The sequence below is a fragment of the Pseudonaja textilis genome, chromosome 3 (genome assembly GCF_049901715.1).
Source record: "Pseudonaja textilis isolate UNSWEBS1 chromosome 3, rPseTex1.2, whole genome shotgun sequence".
NCBI classification, from domain to species: Eukaryota; Metazoa; Chordata; class Lepidosauria; order Squamata; family Elapidae; genus Pseudonaja; species Pseudonaja textilis.
This window is the reverse complement of record NC_141992.1, coordinates 64,593,792-64,613,708: the sequence shown is the minus strand read 5'-3', so window position 1 is coordinate 64,613,708 and position 19,917 is coordinate 64,593,792. Positions and strand designations below refer to the sequence as shown.

The 19,917-nt window shown below is 38.3% G+C and overlaps 2 protein-coding genes and 1 long non-coding RNA gene across 6 annotated transcripts in view; 1 reads left to right on the top strand and 2 right to left on the bottom strand.

The window, feature by feature from the left end:
- The window catches only part of LOC148126145 (uncharacterized), a 37,408-nt gene extending 34,147 nt beyond the window's left edge, over window positions 1–3,261 (bottom strand). The window contains exons 1-2 of the mRNA XM_087929989.1: window positions 3,135–3,261; window positions 868–980 (exon numbers count right to left, since the gene is read on the bottom strand). Of these exons, the coding sequence (XP_087786115.1) occupies window positions 868–980; window positions 3,135–3,160 (139 nt within the window). The 5' untranslated portion in view covers window positions 3,161–3,261. The remainder of the gene's footprint in view (window positions 1–867; window positions 981–3,134) is intronic.
- OMA1 (OMA1 zinc metallopeptidase) overlaps window positions 430–19,917 on the top strand; it is a 29,035-nt gene continuing 9,547 nt past the window's right edge. Inside the window, exons 1-8 of one of the 4 annotated variants that reach the window (XM_026707202.2) lie at window positions 430–797; window positions 3,567–4,078; window positions 5,017–5,245; window positions 9,344–9,517; window positions 9,624–9,731; window positions 10,395–10,523; window positions 13,592–13,666; window positions 18,463–18,612. In XM_026707202.2, coding sequence (XP_026562987.1) covers window positions 3,591–4,078; window positions 5,017–5,245; window positions 9,344–9,517; window positions 9,624–9,731; window positions 10,395–10,523; window positions 13,592–13,666; window positions 18,463–18,612 — 1,353 coding nt within the window. In that variant the 5' untranslated portion in view covers window positions 430–797; window positions 3,567–3,590. Of the gene's footprint in view, window positions 1,377–3,566; window positions 4,079–5,016; window positions 5,246–9,343; window positions 9,518–9,623; window positions 9,732–10,394; window positions 10,524–13,591; window positions 13,667–18,462; window positions 18,613–19,917 lie in introns of all 4 variants that reach the window. The other 3 variants (XM_087929986.1, XM_087929987.1, XM_087929988.1) reach the window with 3 other exon arrangements.
- Window positions 11,479–19,917, bottom strand: part of LOC148126144 (uncharacterized) — a 32,485-nt gene continuing 24,046 nt past the window's right edge. The window contains exon 3 of the long non-coding RNA XR_015742882.1: window positions 11,479–11,673. This is a non-coding gene — a long non-coding RNA (uncharacterized LOC148126144). The remainder of the gene's footprint in view (window positions 11,674–19,917) is intronic.

The window sequence follows — 19,917 nt, the reverse complement described above, 5'->3', positions numbered from 1 at the left end:
AGCCAGTCTGGAAAAACTTGTTTTTGAAAGGCCCGCAGCATGCCCAATTTTTATATAAATGCAATAAGATGGAACGTTTTCTCCTTAAAATTCATTTAAATCCTAGTTATCTTAACGATTGCCGGAACAAAACAAAGGATGCTTGTTCCACCTTGCTTGTGGCATAGGCTGAAACCCAACACCACCCTCTCGATGTAGAAAAGGACCCAGCATTTGTGAAGTAAGGAATGAAATAAAAAATGTTGCAATAGCAAGGCAGGTCGGGTAATGAAGGGCATTTCCAGGGCCAGACAGCTCTGCCCAGGCAATATACTAAGCAAGGTTTATTGACCAGTCCTGGCATGCCCAAGTAAGCTTTGCGACCGTCCCTCCTTTGGGCGCCACTTAGCCACTAGAGCACGAGTCGAGAGGCTTTCCCTGCGACGCTCCGCCCTCAATCCCGGAAGGGAAGCGAAGCGAGGGCCCGGCTTCGGCCTTCAGCGCAGCCAAAGCCCTTGAACGGGACGGACAAACGGAGGGTGCTGCTAAGGGGCTCCGAGAAAACCGCCTCTTTTTGGGGGGAGGGAAGGGGTGTCGAATGGGTTATAAAGAGACCCACCCCCGCGGTCGCAAGCCCCTTTCCTCCCGCGCCCCCTTTGAGCCCCTTCGCCCGCGTCTGAGTCCTCTCGGTTTCGGGGAAGGCAGAACTTGAAGAAGGACGAGCTGTAAAACTTTCGGCCCCTCCTCCTCGTCCGCCGCCTGGGGCGTCTGGTCTCAGCCGTTTCCCCGGGCCGGATGGGTTCATTCCCACGTTGGTGGTAGGTGCCGAGTCTCTACGGGCGCCAGCGCTGCCCGAATCCTTCGCCTCCCCCACTTTGTGCCTCTTACCTCCCATAAAGCAGCTTTCTTCAAGTGAGTCGCTCCTTAGCCCCTGTTGGATTACATGTCGCCTCATTCCCAGCACTTCCTGTTCGGGATGGTGGGTGGCACAGTCAGCATCCCTGGAGGGAAATATGGATCAAGGCAGGCTAATATATTAGACCAGATTCCCAAAATGTGTTATTGCTACCATTATTATTATTATTTTAAACAGCAGAGAACATTGGTTCTGTGGAGTCTTGGTGGCTTTATTTATTTATTAAATTTTTATGTTGCCTGTCTCCTTTACAAGGTGACTCTGGGTGGCCTTACAACTTATAAAACAAGTAACAAATAGTTAAAAGATGAAAACAACACAAAGTTAAAAATAGTATTAAGAGCTATAGTAAAATCGAACTAAGAGCTAACAGCCTGCTGGGATGGGAAGGAGGTCTTATCTGCTCAGCCAATAGGGAGTGGTGAGCACCTCCCTTGAGGCCCCCAGTCCAGCTGGCAAATCCAGATGTTTCATTACCCAGGTAGGTAACATAGTATTGCACTGATGATATTACCTAGGTGGGTAATGAAATGTCTACAAGAAAAAGCTCAGAGTACCAATGACCCCACAAATCAACCCAAATATTCTATTCTATTGGTAACATTAATTCTGTCAGACGTAGAAACAGACTGTGGAGATTTTTTTTTGCATGAACATTGCAAGAAAGTTGAAGAACCGGAAGGGCAAGTGTACATGGTATTCCCCCTTTACAGTTTGGAGGTGCACGGTTTGGCTCTTTGGTTGCGTAATCTGTGCTGGAGAATATGTGGGTGCTTGTTTTCCACACTGGGTTTGGAATCTCAAAATACAGATGTGCAAGTTGAGCGGGGTGGTTCCTTTAATCGTAGGTTCTCCTTGTTTTTAAGTACTGGCACCTTGTAGTCTAAAATACATGCTTGTATGTTTAATGTTGAGAAGGGAGATGGAAATATGATAGGATGTCCTGTTTTTAATTCTCAGTTGGTTTAATGGGTGACTTACTATATTGGCATGGAGTCTAAATATATTATATGGTTTTTGTCTCTCAGAGACACTTTGCACATTTTGAAAAAACAAACTTGGTTGGGCAGTGCCCAATTGTCATTTTGCTTGCTCTGCTAACCCTCCGCATCATCTTTTGACACTTTCATCAGGCTATCTATATTTCCCCACGTTTCTCAGCATTTTCCTTAGCTAAAGTGCATTTTGAATATTGCCTCCTTTCTTTTAATGAGGGGGAGTATTCCTTGAATTATAGGGAACCTTGCTGCACTTTAATGATATAACTATCAGGGCATTGTTAGGGCTTCACGGAATATTACCTCCATTATATTTGCAGTTGTGTTGCATGAGATAGTAAAATATCTCATTCCTGTAGGTAGTAAATGAATGCTGGAGTGAAGAAATTGTAACTTGCGTAGCAATGAGTTTAAGGCTCCTCTGACCAATTCAATTGGTTATTATATTAAGCCAGAATTTCATTATCCGTGATTTGTTAAGCCATCTATTATGTCTTCACCCATTGCAGAAACTTGCAGTAGTATGCAGTAGTATGAATCATGCCTGAATCAAAACCAAACCAACTGAGTTGTATGACTTCAGGCTTAGCATAAAATACAAATTCATAAAAGGTATGAAATTAAGCTTGCTTGAAATCCCTAGTCTTTTATTTTCTTTCTGTCTCCTGTAACTTTTTTGTCTATTTGCTGCCATCCACTTTCTCCTTCCCTTAAATTCTGCTCTAATTTCGCTTTCACTACTTCTTCAGTCTTGCTTCCTGTTTCCAAAGTCCTGCTTTATTTCTTAACTGTTGCCATTTTTAATTGTGTTTAAAGGGATTAGCAGTTTTGAAATACTGTACTAAAATAATGGAACAAAATCTAAAACTACAAAGGTTGGAATCTAGTTATGTCATCCCATTGCATCCCATGGAAGGGCAGGAATGCATCATGCAGTTGTCCTTTCCCTTTAGTTGTTGCCTGCTATTAAAATCTGTTTTCTGTGTATGTGATGAATAATAAGGAGTGGTTCTGCCACACAAGCAGGATTCTAGTCATGGCTGTGTTGAAAGTTATGAAGAGTTAACTCAGACAAGCTGATGATTCAACATCAGGAGTTTCCTTCTTGGCTTTTTCTTGATCCCTAGATCATGTTGCATCACAAGTATACCCAACATGATCTGTCTTAGAGCAACCTTTATGAATGAAAAATCCTATGAAGCATATTGTCCAGGTTTACATGCTAGTTCCTAGGAATGTACCTTAGGTCTGGTCCTTCTTTTTTCATACTTCTTATTTGGCACCTTGTTAGTGTTTTATATTTGTTTAATTTGTATGGACGCCCATCTCAGCAAGTAACTGATTTGTATTAAGCCTTGTATTAAGTTGCGTGCCCAAATGGTGGAATTCTGGCTTAATGTTGACTTATAAAGAGTGTAGATTTGGCTTGTAAACTGATGTTAACTGTTATCTGGAAACTAGTTAAAAATTAACTAATGGACTTTTTGTTCCTGTCTTTATAAACAACATTTATGAATCCTAGAATAACTATCCAAGGCCAGGCAGTTTTATGATGTAGCACTCAGGTCTATCAGTCTTACATGAAATAATTGATTTGCTTTCCCTCATTGTATCACATGCTTACAAATTCATTATTTCTTTTGTAACATTATATTTTGATTATCTTCATTTAGATATCAAAACTCAACGACAGAGAGATGGCTTCCTCTTGTGGCTCAAGAAACTGTATTTTAATTCAGTTGGCATCTTCATTTAATTGGGGAAAATTTGTTAATCCTTACACATTTTCCAAGAAAGCTTTAAATGTAGCCCAGCATCAATTGACAAAGTGCCAAGCATGGAATAAAAAGAACATTAGATTTTATTTGTGGAGAGACAATTCCAGAATCTATGAAAACATCATGAATAGAACCCACAGATGGCCTCTGGATCCTAAAGACGTAGAAATATGTACAACCAGATGCAGCTATTTTAGAAGGCCTTATATACTCACTCAGCAAAAAGCAAGAAGAAAAGGTGTATTATTTGAAGCTACTATGTCTCAAAGATTACAAGATGTTTCTACTCAGAATATCCAGACCTTCAGATGCTTTCATGGATCATCAATACTGAAAGCTGCTCCAGCTCCACTCTTACTGATGATCTTGAAACCAGTGCAAAAGCTTTTTGCTATCATCCTTGGGAGGTAACCAATCAACTTTGTCCTGGTTAAAAAGAAATAACCTAGGAATAATTATTTGTAAAGTTTGTGGTGTATTTATAAAAGATCAGTTCTGATAAAAGCTTATGGTATGCAAGAAAATAATATTGAGTTTCTTGTAGTTCTTTTAAAGTTACTGATGTAGCTCATCATATGGTAGGTAGCATTTTGGTCTTGGTTAAAAAGCAGAAAAAAACCAGCTCACTTACTTCTGCTTGGGATCAGTTGTTGGGTCTACATCAGTCACATGTACCATTTTATTGCTACAAATTGGAGATATGAAATCAGTTCCCACTTTGTTCTGTAAAACTTGGATTGCCAAAAGTTCCAGCCAGTTTCTTCACTTGGGTTTATAGAAGCTTCTGTCTGTTAAGTTCTCATGCATTGAATATGGTGTGTTATTTGTTAGTTTGTAAAAAAATACATACAAATACTAAATGTGCACCCTAAATATTTAAAATTTCAACCGATTTGTGGCATATATATAGATTATTCTTCTACTTTTGATAATTAGTATATCATGCATAAGTATAAAATAAACACTTATTTTACTCGTGCAAATTTACACAAGAAAATATTTCTTCATACTATAGATAAGTAGTTGAAGTGGCTAAATGCATTTGAATCCTTTATTACAAATAATATTTTTAAAGTATGATAAAATAAATATTTATTATTTTACAGAGACTCAATGACTTTTTTACCAATTTGTAAAGCTTGCTTTGCAGTCCTTAGGTGAAATTGGCAGGATATTGATTTATTGTGCTATAGTAAGAAACAATTGCACGTTATCTGTTTTTCTTTGCTTCATAATAGACAAATTAGTTGTGAACCTCTCATCTGGATATAATTTATACTCAAGATTATATATTTTAACAATCTAGGGACAGTTGTTTGAAAATTGTAATATTTGTGTCTTCTAGGAGCATAAGAAAATGGTGGCGTGCACTTCCTCCAAACAAGAAGGAGTTATTTAAAGAAGCTGTGAGAAGAAATAAATTGAAGATAACCCTTGGAATTTCAAGCTTAGGAGTTATATTTATCCTTTTTTATTTTACACATTTGGAGGAGACACCAATAACTGGACGCACTCGTCTTGTAGTATTTCACAAGGATCAGTTTGCAGAAATGACAGAAATTGAGTATAACATGGTAGGTAATTATTAAGGTAAGCAGTACATTTGTTTCTTGTTCTTTTAAAACAAGGGTCTTCAAACCTGGCAAGTTTAAGACTTGTGGACTTCAGCTTTCAGAATTCCTGAGCTAACATGATTGGAGGAGGAATTCTGGGAGTTGAAGTCTACAAGTCTTAAAGCTGTCCAGTTTGAACACCCCTTGTTTTAGAAGGACATTTCTTCTCAAAGTGCTATAATATATTAAGTACATTGAGTTCATCCATTTTATAGCATGGTGTAATTCTAATAGGTTTTGACTTAATGCTTTTGCTTTAACTGTTATAATTTATAATCCCACAGACATTGTTATTTTATAACAACTATTCTCTCTCATTAAGCTGACTAGAAATAATGATAATTCTTTAATGTTTGAAAAGACATATGCCTCCATCTTAGAGAGAATATATCTTTGCAGGCTTTCAATTGAGTATCAATATCAGGGTTGGTAGAAATTAAGGATATTCTTTTGCTAGGATCTATGCCCTTCTTGACTTGTGAAAGTGTCCCAGGACATGTCGTGTGGGTGGCTTCTAGCGGTGGTGAATTCTTCTTTTAGTAGGGAAGAGTTGTTCCTTTGCATCTTAGGAAGTTTTTGGTTCACCCTGTCATGTTCTTGTCAGAATCTAATTCCGAGGGGGAGGCCAATCAGCTGACAGGGAGTGGGAGTGTGGCTCTGTTGGCTGTGGAAGAAACTGGGGAAGGGCAAAGTTAGGCTGGGCAGAGCAGGGGCAGGTTGAGCAAGGCAGAGTGAATTCAGAGGAAGTCTCAGGGCCAGCCCCTCTTCATCCTAGGGCACGCAGGGAGGAACGGAGAAGGGAGCAACATGAGTTGTGTGGCTTACAGGGGAGGAAAGGGCCCTGATTCCCTTCATTAGCTGCAGCTGGGAACACAGTATTTAAAAAGGGAGGCTATGCATAGCAAAATTGTTGGAAGCAAATCGTGAGTTATCTGTTATTGTTGAGGCTTCTCTGGGTTCCTGGCGTCTTCCCAACTGTGTGTGTTTTTCTGGCCTTTCAAGTCTGCAATTCCTTATCCTGCCTTGTCAAGTTAATTGCTGCAGTGTGGTTTGTGTGGATTTTTATTTACAGTTTGTATGTACTTCATTTTTGGACTGAATTTCCTCCACTTAAAGACTGTTTTTTCTCCAGCCGAAGGTAACCTGGACATTGGGGGCAAAGTTGGATGTATTAAAGGGACTCTTCTTGCTTATTTGACTATGTTGCCTTTGTGCCACGCCCCTGGTTATCACACACCCTCTCCTTAAAAAGCCATCACTAGACCCCCTGATGCTGGCCAAACTTCCATCCAGTATCCATCCTCTCCTTTTTTGAGGAAGTTGTTTGAGAAGGTGTTTATACAACAACTTCAGAGAAGTTGGATGAATTATTTGCAATTTTCTTCAACCAGAATTTAGACCTGGATATGGTATGGAAATGGCATTGGTTGTGCTTTTGGATGATCTGTGGCGTTGGCAGGATGGCGGCTTTGTGTCCATCCTGGTGGCTTTCAATACCACCAACCATGGTATTAAGGATGGGAGGCATGGTGTTATGCCGGTTCACCTCTTTTCTGCAGGGTTGGTTCCGGTCAATGGTGATTGCAGAGGAGAGATTCCATCCTCTGTCCCTGCTATGTGGTATGCTCTCCTCTCTCTGATTTAACATCTACATGAGTCCCCTGGATGAGCTCATCCATTGCCATGCAGTGGGGTATCATCAGTATGCTGATGACAATTGGCTTGATGCCAATGATAAAATATTTTTAACGTCCCTTCATCTATTATTATTTACTTTAATTTGGTTTTTATACTTTTTAATATACTTATTAACTGTTTCTAGCTCTGTTGTACGCTGCCCAGAATTGCTTGTTAGTGATATGTGCAATTGTATAAATTGGTTAAATAAATAAAAATAAGTTCAATATCTGCAAAAGGTATGTTTAGACCTCTGTGAATCAGCTCCGGTTTAATTTTGATGATGATTCTAAGAAGGCGTATGCTTCAGGTTTCTTAGTGAACTTTCTTGATTTCAGCTGCCTTGAGATTCCGCTTGAAAAAAGTTCATCATGGACTATAAAGCACTGAGATTTTTAAATAAAATGTTGTGAAAATAGCAGGATTTGTTGACCCTTTTGAAAAGACCCTTTGTTTTGTAACCTTGACATTTTAAAATATGTTCCTTGTACCTGTTTTGAGGCAGAAAAAGCAAAAATAGCAGAAAGACACCATAGCAGCAGCCATGTTCTTCAGTAAAGGGTCTACTTTACACTAAACCAATGCAGAAATCATCCTGCACAGAAACTGTTGGATTAATTTTCCACTTGGGACGTCCAGCTTAATATAAGATTCACCCCTGATTTGGCCTTGTGGGTGGGTGTTTTGCTCTCTCTTGATCACTGGGTTTTCAAAATGCCAGGGAAGTTGGCGTGGCAGTTTGACAACTTTGAGCCACTCCTAGGGAAGATTTCCTCATCTCTGGCTTCAGTAGAATGTCAGACTGGGCAGGGCATTTTGACAGAGTTTGGTCTTCCCTAGCAAGCAAGATTTAGAAGAATAACCACTGACAGGAGTCAGGAAATTGTAGTTTCGCTGCCTCTGATAACTAAGCTTCATAAGGTGCCAGGAGCAGTGGCAAAGTTGGCTCCTACAATTTCTAGCTAACCTTAGTTAGGTCAGGATTGTGGCTTGCCTCATATGTTTAAGTGTTTAAGTATGTGAACTGCTGCCTCTGGATCACAGTATAACAATGAAATACAATGCCACAGAGATATGCAGGGCAGGGGAAAAAGTAACCCCAGTAATTTTGTCTCTGTCTGTTCATTTACCTTGGCTTACACTCAGTTATTGTCCAGAAGCTTAAATTTGCCTGATCAAAAATAATTTAAAAATAAGGTTTGATCCAAGAATGTACTGGATAGGTCAAAATGCTGAAAGCTGAATTGAGCTTCCTGTTGTGGAAGCACAGCTTCTTGCTGTTTGGGGAGAAATTGTTACATGACACCCTTGAGGCAAGACACCATTTTTATGTGCTGCAGAAGTCAAAGGCTACGGGAGGTAGTTGGGAAGAAAATTATTATTTGCAGCAAGAATTCTCCCTTCTTCTGCTTATCTGTCTTGGTTGCCCTGCAGGATTTGAGTGGCATTTATCTGTATATATGATGACTGCCTTCTGTGTGGTGAAGGCTTCAATTGGTAATAGAAGTGGAAGGAAGAGAAAATGAAGAGAATGAGAGGAACAAAGAATATTTAAAGCATCAAAGGAGAAGCTACTTTATAAAGGCACTCTAATGCAACTGTGGTTCCTGATTTTTAGCATTTCCTAACAGGGTTTTATAATGAGAACCATTGTTCCACCTTCATTATTAAGAAGTGGATCAATTAGCTTGGCACCCTCTTTGGTACATAACAGTTCAGGGTGTTAAACAGGCAAGATTTTTTTTTCATGTCTGCTGCTTGTGATTAATTTGAAATATACGGGAAGGGTATGGAGCTGAATTGTAGCTACCATAAGGGTGTATTTCCTTTTGATTTTAAAGACTGTTCATAGGTTATGTTCGGTGAAGACTGTGTGGAGGGGGACATAGTGTGTCTAAGTGATCTAAACAATATCGCAGTCTCATTAAACAAGTCCTACCCCTTATCTGATGTGTTGTGATAAAAGCTGTAAGAATGAGTAGACCTGGGGTATCCAATCTTGGTAACGTTAAGACTTGTGGACTTCAACTTCCATGCTGGCTGGGGAATTTCGGGAGTTGAAGTCCAGAAGTCTTAAAGTTACCAAGGTTGCATATCCCTGATGAGGGCACTATTCCATAAGTTTTACTTTCTTTTACCAAGGTTAAAAAAAAAATACTTCCCCATAAAAGCAGTCTCTTCAAATTCCTAAACTTTATCTCAAGCAGACTATGGCATGATGGATAGCATTTTTTTCCTAAATAATATTATCTCATGTGTTTATTAAGTCTCCTTCATAGATATTCATATCTATGCTGTAGTTTGAGCCATTTGGTACAATTAATATACTGTGCTTTCCCCCCCTCCTCTTTTTCCCACCATCTTCTTTTTTAAATATTTCAGTGGATGCAGCAGTTTCAGAATAAAATGTTGCCAGAAAAAGATCCCCGTTACCAGGTGGTTAAGAAAGTTGTCACTCATTTAACTGAAAGCAACAAGGACATTCCAGGATTCTCTGAATTTACATGGACTATCCATGTGGTAGAAGAGCCTAATATTAATGCTTTTGTACTTCCAGTAAGTAATAACTGAAAAGATGATGCATAATTAAGGGAGAGGGAGAGAGAAAGAATAAAACACCTAATGGCTTGTCTAAATGTTTATTTTATCCTTTTGCCTACAGAATGGACAAGTGTTCGTTTTCACTGGTTTGCTAAATGCCGTGTCAGATATCAATCAGCTCTCATTCATTTTGGGACATGAAATTGCTCATGTTATTCTGGGACATGCTGTAAGTTTTATTTAGTTGGGTTTTTTTTGTTTTTTTATTAAAGAAATGTTAACCTAAAAATGGTTCCATCAGGATAAATGTAACTGTCAGGATAAATGTCGAGATTGCCATATTTTCTGCAGTGAAATGGGATAGACTGATACTTTGCACTAAGAAACTGGGTTAGTCTTAAACACTTAGTTCACAATAGACAAGGTGCCAAATGTTTCAAGGTTAAAATACTCACTTTTGAGTTTGAAGCCATTGTTAAAAGTGAATTATAGGTGATATGGTTTGTAGGGAGAATATGAAAACAGAGAAAATGTCTTCCTACTTGGTAAGCTTTCTGAATGCATTTGAGTGGCCAATGTGACATAAAATGTTTGTTTTAGATGGACTATTGGCCTGATTCAGCAGAGATTTTCTTATGTTCTTAAACTAATTACCAGATGGTTGGTGCATGTTTTTTCCCGTCATTTTAACAAGCATAAGGAAGCTGAGCCTTCTGCTTCTTCTTTTTTTTTAATTTATTTAGGTAATTTGATTGTATTTTTGGGTTGTCATTGTTAATGAGGGATCAGTACTTTAAACATTGTCCTTAAGTTTTATTTCAGGACTAAAATATAGGAAAACCGAACAATGAGAGAAGAATTAAAACAGTATTTTTATTCCACCCACCTGAAGGCAGAAAAAGCAAGTTTGATGCACTTCCTGGACTTCTTCTCCCTTATTCTGCTCACCATGATTTGGGCTGTCTCTCCTCGAGACAGTTTAGCTGTGATAGGCCAGTGGATCCAGAGCAGGTTTCAAGAGGTAAGTTAACCGAATCCTGCACTGTATCTTACGTTTTAGTTTGACTAATTCCCAGATTAGTTTGAAATCCCTTCTGTCTCAAAGATGCCAGATCTTGTTGGAAACAAGGTGCTGCAAACAATAGATTCAAGTCTGATCCAGAGAGCTGTTGCATTTCAGAATGCTGGGCAAAACTATAGATTAGATTCTGTGAATAGCTGATACTGCAAGTCTTAATGACTTTTCTCCATAGGCTGGTGTGAAGAATGTGACCTCCCTGATTAAAAAATAATGAGTATGGATATTAACCAGGATCACATCTGTGACCTACTTCTTTTTATTAGATTGGTCCTATTTTGATCCATAGTGGATCATGAGATTTTCTTTAGTCTGATGTCTCAAATGCTGTCACTTTCACCTTTGTTTCACCCATTCTTTTGACATGACAAAGAACTAGTATGTCTGGAAATCCTGCTGCCTGCTAATTGGTAGGCCACATGATGCATACCTCACTAGATTACTCAGTATTTGTTTATTTGTATCCCGATTTTATTGTTTTTACAAATAACTCAAGGCAGCAAACATATCCAGCATACCTTCCTCCTCCTATATTCCACACAACAACAGCCCTGTGAGGTGGGTTGGACTGAGAGAGAGTGATTGGCCCAATGTCACCCCGCTAGCTTTCATGGCTAAGGCAGAACTAGAATTTACAATCTCCTGCTTTCTTACCTGGAGTCTTAACTACTAGATCAAACTGGCTCTCTTCTTTGAAGCAGTGGACTAATTCGTGAAAGACACCATACATACATAGATACATAGATACATACATACAAAGTTCTCAACTTTGGACTGTGAGAACTGAGAGGGAATGTAATATTCTTTTATTTTCTTTGCAAATTCTTTGAAATAATAACAGGTTTTTTTTTAAAAAAAAGCTTTGTTCCAGCAGCTGCATATATTCTACCAAGTGATGTAAGACTTTTCTAAAACCAATAATTTAAATTCAGTTGTAGCAGCCCTCATTTGTGGTGGTATTAACTATTGGAAGAATGCCGTGCAGTTTGTGGTTGAGCTGTCTTCTTTTATTTATGTTATTCCTTTAACCTGATCACCCAGAAATAATCCAGAACTTGGCTTCTTGTGGTTGAATGCTGCAAAGCTCATTCATCTGGAACAAAGAAGAGAATAAATGTCCTTATTCTTCCTGTAAAACTTCTTACTACACTTGTTCTTCCTGCCAGTCAGGAATAAAATCAGAGAAGTAGGAAAAGGTAGTTCAGTTGCCTAGCCTAAATTAGCTGAAAGAACTGTCAGAGTGATCAATGGTACTTCAGCACTGAGCTTTCTTTATAGTTCAAAAGATGCCAAGCCCAGTTCTTTACTTCGTGTGTATATCTGGCAGCTTCCTTCTCTTCATGCTACAGAAATGGAAAAATTCAGGGTAGTATATTTTGTTTTTTTTTCTAAAAGGCAGTACCAGGGAAATCTCTAGGTGGAGGCTTGGCTTTTCCTAGTTTCTAAAGGTATTGTGTGGATGTGCTATTCTTACCCTTAATAAAAGTTTCCTGTTCGTACTAAGGAATTCCTGTTCATACTAAGAGATTGAATATTGCTCACTGGGGAATTCTGCGACTAAAGTCTGTGCATCTTAAAATTGCTGAGGTTGAGAAACACCGACTTAGATTTATAGCAACAAAACACCATGGTTTTGTGAGACTTCCACATTGTAGTTGATTCATTTCTAGTTGAAAAGAATGATTTTAGAATCTTCTTTTCTTTTTGCATTTCCTATGCCCTTAAAGATCTTTAGAGATTTATGGGTTCATTTATTAACTCAGGTTTATATACCACACTGGTTGAAGACTCTGAGGTACTTACAAAATCAATATATACAGTTAGTAGGGTTAAAAGACAATACAGAACCAGGGATGAAAAGCAACTAATAAGGATAACTGACCACAGAATTATACAGTTCATATTCAGGTCATCTTGCCTTGATATTGCTTGGTGGCACCTTATTACTGTTTCATATGTTATATTAGATTTATAGCTATTTATTTTTAGTGGAGTTTTTGTGTTTATTTTTGGATTATTTTATATATATTGTGTTTTAATTTGGGATATTTATTTATATTTCATCTTTATTATTTTTACAAATAATTCAAGATTGTGAACATATCCAACACACCCTCTTCCTATTTTCTCACAACAACAACCCTGTGAGGTGGGTGGGCTGAGAGGGAGTGACTGGTCCAAAGTCGCCCAGCCGGCTTTCATGGCTAAGGTGGAATTTGAACTCACACCTTCCTATTTTTATACTTGTGCCTTAACCACTAAACCAAATGTAAGCTACCAAAAGAGTCTGTTTGGATGTCAGTGGGGTATATTTCAATAAACAAATAATAAATCTATACCCTTGAGGTAGGTAGTTCCTACCCTTGAGGTAGGATTGTAGAGGGTTGAGAGTCCAATGCTTTGTTTGGAAGAAAAGTAAGCCATGTCTTTTCCAAATCTCATAAATCCAAGAAAAAAAGCACTTGCTTTAAGGAGGTGCAGATGGGCCCACCCTGTTCTCCATGTGTGCTCCGAAACATTTTTTCCATTTTTTAATTGTACTTGGTGGTATTCATCTGGTTCAGACCAGATCAGGCGAACCAGTAGCAAGAATTTGGCATGGGTCACCAAACCAGTAGTAAGTTCTGGCTGGCCACGCCCCCCCGTTGCCCTCCCGCCCGATGCTCGCTCACCCCGCCCGCCTGCCTGACATTTGCCTAAAGTATTTCTTCCTGAGCCCCTTAGGGCAGCAAAAATGTCCCCCCAGAGGCTCCTCTGTGGCTAAGAAGCTCCCCAAAATGGGTGGGGCTGGAAAAAAAAGCCAGGCCCACCCAGTCACGCCCATAGAACTGGTAGTAAAAGTTTTTGAATCCCACCATTGATTTTACTCACTAATCATCTCTACTTATATTGCTAAAAAATACAATCTTGCATTCAGCAGGGTAATTTTCAGGCAGTTTTTGATAAGAAACTGGTTTATTTCAAAAAGTAGCAAGTATAAACACTGGGATACTTTTCCTCTTTCATTCTAGTTACTTTTTGATATGCCATACAATAGGACTTTAGAAGCTGAAGCTGACAAGGTCGGACTTAGGTTTGCTGCTAAGGTAAGAATTGTCTTTCTTTAAATCATGTTCAGAGTTTCAGTTGAATTAATTCTCAATAGATGGCGTTGCTAACAAATAGCTTCCCCCTCTAGTTGTAATGTCTTTAATTATTTTCTTCCACTAACTTTGCATTCATTCTTAATATATATATATGTATATACACTTCATTACTGCCACCTAGTGATAATAAAAATGTATATGAGGTTTTTAGAATATGTGAACTGCTTGGGCTGCTAAATACAGCATTATACTTAAATAGTGTTGCTAAAGTTCTAGCGCATGTAAATTAACAACAATATCAGTAACTTTCCTTTACATTTGTGGGCCAGAATTCTTTAAATTCCTTTCTAGGATTTTTTTTATTTATACAATGATGAATGAAATGAATATTATCAAATGAATATTAATATTAAATAGTTTCTATAGAAAAATCACATTGTTACTACTTTACTATGATAATGTTCATTCCTTTCAGAAAAAGGAAAGATGGGGTAAGTAAAGTAGTTTTTATTTGATGACCAGCACAAGGAAAAAATGGGAGGAAGCAGTGAAATCCAAATAGCTACCTTTTTCAACCTATAACATTCAAACTATAAAATTAAAAGATGGAGCCTAACACATCCCTACACTGCTATTCATATACGTGCTGTGGTGCTGATATGAAAATTCAGGCTTGTTGTATGAACACGCTGTCTATCTGAAGATGCTGATTTTTTTCCCCCCTAGGCACCTGTAGCAGGTTTTATCATCCCACCTTCATACCTATGCATTATCGAATAGCCTTTTATGATGGGCCGCAGGTAAACTGTGTGCTTACGTATATGTAAACACACAGGTATTTAACGTATTTATTACATTGATTTGTATGGCCACCCATCTCCCAAATGCAGCTTTTCACAGAAAGCGGGGGAAAAAAAACTAATAGTGGTCACAGAAGATAAATCCAAACAAAACCATTATTAAAGATCTCTCAACGGGCATTCAATCTCCTGACCCTGAGACCCCGGAGCACATCCAGATCTTCAGGCTTTATGAAAAGCCAGCTGGCTGAGAGGCAGGCTGATCCTGGGGTATATAGTGTTCCATTTAGTGGAGTCAGTGAAGCTACAAATACTTCTTAAATAAAACTTTAAGGTACAGAAATTTTTTTAACCATTTATCCCTATAGAATTTTCTTCAGTACCTTCTCTATGTATAAAGAATATTTCAAAAAGTCTTGTTTTTATTGTTTCCACATTGCTACAGCAGTTTCTTTCATATTTGTGTATGTGTGTGTATGTTTGTGCATGTGCATGTTTGTTTTGCTGATAAAAATCCACATCTTAGTTCAGGTAGTTTTGTTTCTTTTCGCAAAACTGGTACCTCCTTTTCTTATATTTGCATGTGAGTCAATTATTCATCCTCTGTTTTTCTTCTGTTCCAGTTAAATACAATGACTTCCTCTTGTCACCCTCAAAAAATTTCAGGCAAAACTTACTAAAGAGGAAGAGAGCAAAGATGCCTACTTCCTCTCAAACCACTTGATCTATTCTGCCCACGTGGATTAGTTTGAAGTAAGAGGAAAGAAGGTTAGGGAGGAGACAAACTAATTTGCTACTAAGATAAAAATTATCTTGGTAATTGGGCATTCCATGAGCTCCCTTATCCCATTATGTCTGTAGCTTAAGGTTCTTCCTCCTCTGAGTGATTGCCGGAATAATCATGATTTCTAAACAAGGATGTTTAAGCAAACATTCTCTTCAATGATTATACTAGTTCTGAATTCTGAGATTTGAAGTCCATGCATCTGAGGGCTTCCAGTTTAGAGAAGGCTAATTCTGAATCAATAAATACATTCCATCTTTCTCCCACCCAACTTTTCTGTCTATATTTAATCAACATTTTCTATTTCTGCATGTTTTCCCATGAATGTCAATGGCCAAGGCTCTCTTATTTACTGCCCAATGAAATGTTTCTGTTCTGCTATCCAGAAGCTATTGTTTTTAAAATGATGTAATTAAAGATAGTCATTTGAATCAAGCCAGACAATTTTGCAGATATTAAGACAATCTCTGGATTACCTCTGAAAATGCCCACCTGATTTTCCATTTTGGTATGCACTGTTTGGTTTTTTTTCTTGTTTGTTGATTTAGAATCCAGCATCCAACAGCAATTAATGTTTGCAAATTACTTGATTTATTTCTTGTAATCAGATGGCATTAGATATTACAATATTGCTATCTATTAATACTTGTGCTAGCTGTTTCCTTGTAATAAGCTTCGATGTTGTTTTTGTGCTGCTCTAGAACTTCAGTTATTCTTCGTTTCAATTTCTTTTTTTTTTAGTTATAGAGCTTTGTTCTTTCTGAAGAGAAGGCAAAGGAGAAAATGAATTTTTGGGGAATAAAACAATGGCTATGCTGACTTATTATAATAATAATTACTGTTGTTATTTTTATTGTTATTATTATTATAAAAATATTATAAAAATCAAATCAAGCAAAAAAGGTCTCTTTGGATGGTAGTGCGGTGGTGGTTGAGGAGTTGAACAATTTTTTTGCTCGATTTGAGATCCATCAAACTGAAACTGTCCCTTTGCCATCATTTACTCAGCAGAGCCTCCCCTTCATTGTGAATGAGCAGGATGTGAGGCAGACAATGAAGGCGGTTAATTCCAGAAAGTCAGCTGGGCCCGACTCAATTCCTGGTCGTGTGGTAAAAGATTGTGCTGATCAGCTAGCTGGGGTGTGGACTGAAATTTTTAATCGATCCTTGACACAAAGTGTGGTTCCTGTGTGTCTCAAGGCTTCCACCATCGTTCCACTGCCTAAAAAGTTGCCCACAAATGGTCCTAGCGACTATAGGCCGGTGGCACTAACTTCTATCTTAATGAAGTGCTTTGAGAAGCTAGTTCGAAATTATATTATCTCCTGCCTTCCTGATTCCTTTGATGGGCTTCAGCTTGCTTACAAAGAAAATAGATCAACCGAGGATGCAATTATTACTGTGCTTCACATGGCCTTATCCCATTTGGAAACACCGGGAATTATGTAAGAATGTTGTTCGCAGATTTTAGTTCTGCTTTCAATACCATCATACCGCACAGATTAATAGCCAAGCTCAAAGATCTAGATTTTCCAGATTCTATTTGTTTATGGATATTGGATTTTTTAACAAATCGTCCACAAAGAGTTAAACTGAATGATTATATTTCTACTGTCAAGACACTTAGCATTGGCACTCCAAGGTTGTGTCCTTAGTCCACTACTGTTCTCCATTTATTCATCAGATTGCACAAATAAACATCCCAACAATAAGATCATAAAATTTGCAGACGATACTACGCTTGTAGGACTTATTTCTGGGGATGATGAGTCTGCATATCGGGATGAGGTATTACAGCTATCCCACTGGTGCAAAAATAATAATCTTCTATTTAATATTAAGAAGACCAAGGAGGTTATAGTGGACTATAGGAAAAGAGCAGACATTCAGCCACTGTATATAGAGGGAGTTCGTGTGGAACAGGTGGTTGAATATAAGTATCTCGGGACCATCATTACAAATGACCTGACCTGGAGTGCAAACACCGCTGCTTTAATTAAGAAGGCACAACAACGGTTGTATTTACTAAGGATTCTTAGGAAACAACAACTGGCTGAGAGTCTACTGACTACCTTCTATCGGAGTTCAATTGAGAGTATATTATCCTACTGTCTCTGTGTATGGTTCTCGAGCTGCACAGTGGCAGAGAAAAAGGCAATTCAGAGGGTGATTAAGATGGCCCAAAACATCATTGGCTGCTCACTCCCCTCTTTGGAAGAACGGTATAGGAATAGATGTAAGAGGAAGATATTTAATATATTGAATGACTCCTCTCATCCGGGACATCAGCTCTTTGAACTATTACCATCGAGAAGGAGATTCAGGGTATTAAGAACAAGGACGACTAGATTTAATAACAGTTTTTATCCAAGTGCAGTTTTGAGTTTGAATACAGGGTCATAAGATTTTGTGGAATTTAATGCCTGAGAGTAATGGGGTATTTACATTTTTAAATTGTATAGAGATTATTGTATGGTCTGTTGTGTTTAATTTTATTTTTCTTTCAATGGTGTTGTCCAGTTTTACTTGTGGAAGAGCACCTCATTTCGTTGCACCCGCTTGCGAGCGTAATGACAAAATAAATTCTTATGTCTTATGTCTTATTATTCTAAAGTGAGGAGATCTACCAATTACTTAGGTTTCATAGTAAGGGATGTCACAGTTCCTGCAATGAAAGTAGTCCAGGAATATTCCTATGCTTTCTCTCTTTCACTACTTCTTTCCTGACATACCTAATGAAGATTGTGACTTGAGGAAACCTTAAACCTTGCAATTGGCTTCTATTTTATCAAGGCTGTAAATTATCTCAACGTTTGAGCCAGTTTGGTGTAATAGTTAAGGCATCAGGCTAGAAACTGGGGAACCAGGAGTTCTAGACCTACCTTAGGCACAAAGCCAGCTGAGCCAGTCACTTACTCTCACCCTAGGAAAGAGGCAGTGGCAAACCATTTCTGAACACCTTGCCAAGAAAACTAGGGACTAGTACAGGTAGTCACCAGGAGTCAAGACTGAGTCAAAAAACAAGTGACTTACTGTATCTTGTGAGCTTCCGCACGTTGAAGTCTTAGGAAATTCCCATAGAAACCTATTTGATTAATAGATGAATTTTGTTTGTGTCAAGAGAGCAGCCAGCAATATTTGCAAGGCTAATTGTTGTGCAAGGAATTTCTGAAAATGTCTGTACTAAGCAGTTTTCTGCATATATTTTCTAGGCTTGTATGGATGTAAGAGCCAGTTCTGTCTTCTGGCAGCAAATGGAACTGGCTAAGACGCTACACAACGAACCCCAATTACCAGAATGGCTTTCTACACACCCATCACACGAAAATCGAGCTGAACAATTAGACAGACTGATACCAGAGGTTAGTCACCTCGTGTGCTCTGCCTTATTGGTTAATCACAGAGATTTTCACTCGGCATGAAATAACTTAGAAATGAGATAATGAGGGTGTCCACTCTCTTTAAAGTGTTGCTGATCAATATACATAATGCATTTCAAAATCTACCAGCAAGGATGCTTTACTTTGTCTTTCCCTTTTTTTCCCCTAAAGAAAATTGTCACCAGGTTGCATGCTGACAATTTTCACTGTGTTTTGCAATCCATGCATAAAATGCTTCAAGATAATAAGAAAATAAATAGTACAGAAATTGGCTAGTATAAGACATAACCTGAGATGACGGGGGTTAGTTTTTATAATTGACTTTCCAGTCTTCCCTCCAGTCAGATGATCTGTGGTATGGTCTGTTTATTATTCTGTCTCATTCATTTGTTTACTCCCCTAGCCATTGGGTATTGAAAAGTTTGTGTTACTCTACTCCTCCACATGTTCTAGTGGGAGTTACCATCTGTAAATTGCTTGCTCTTAGAATTAATGTCATTGTATGTATGTGTGCTGTTCTCCCCCAAATGTGATTTTCATCCTTGTTCAAAGAGGTAATTCTATGGAATCCTGTCCAGAGGATTCAAAATACTAATAGTGGTTTGTGATGTAACAAATAAGGAGAAAAAGTATATAATGAACTAGTATATAATGTATGTGTGCATCTTCTGGCAGTCCTCAACTTACGACCGCAATTGAGCCCAAAATTTCTGTTGTTAAGGAAAACAGTTGTTAAGTGAGTTTTGTTCCATTTTACAAGCTTTCTTGCCACAGTTTTTCAAGTGATTCACTGCTACTGTTAAGTTAATATCACGGTTGCTAAGTGAATCTGGCTTCCCCATTGACTTTGGTTGTGAGAAGGGTGCAAAAGGTGATCCCATGACCCCAGGACACTGCAACCATCATAAATATGAGCCAGTTGCAAGTGTCCGAATTTTGATTAAGTAATTAAGTAATTAAGTAAGCAATGGTCGTAAGTGTGGGAAATGGTCACACATTACTTTCCTTCAGTGCCATTGTACCTTCGAACAACCCCTTAATGAATGGCTGTAAGTTTGGGACTACCTGTATGTGGAATTCATATAGCTGATTTCAGGGAAATTGCAAGTGAAGCCTCTTCATCCAGTTACACATAACACTTATTCTCAGTACAATGAAGTATACAGAAATATGCGTCATTTCTCTGTTATTTGTGGATTTGCTGGATGCACGGAATATAAATTATGCTTGCATTTAATAAGCGTAGAGAAACACAACAACTCTGCTGAGTTAAATACTCATCTAGAC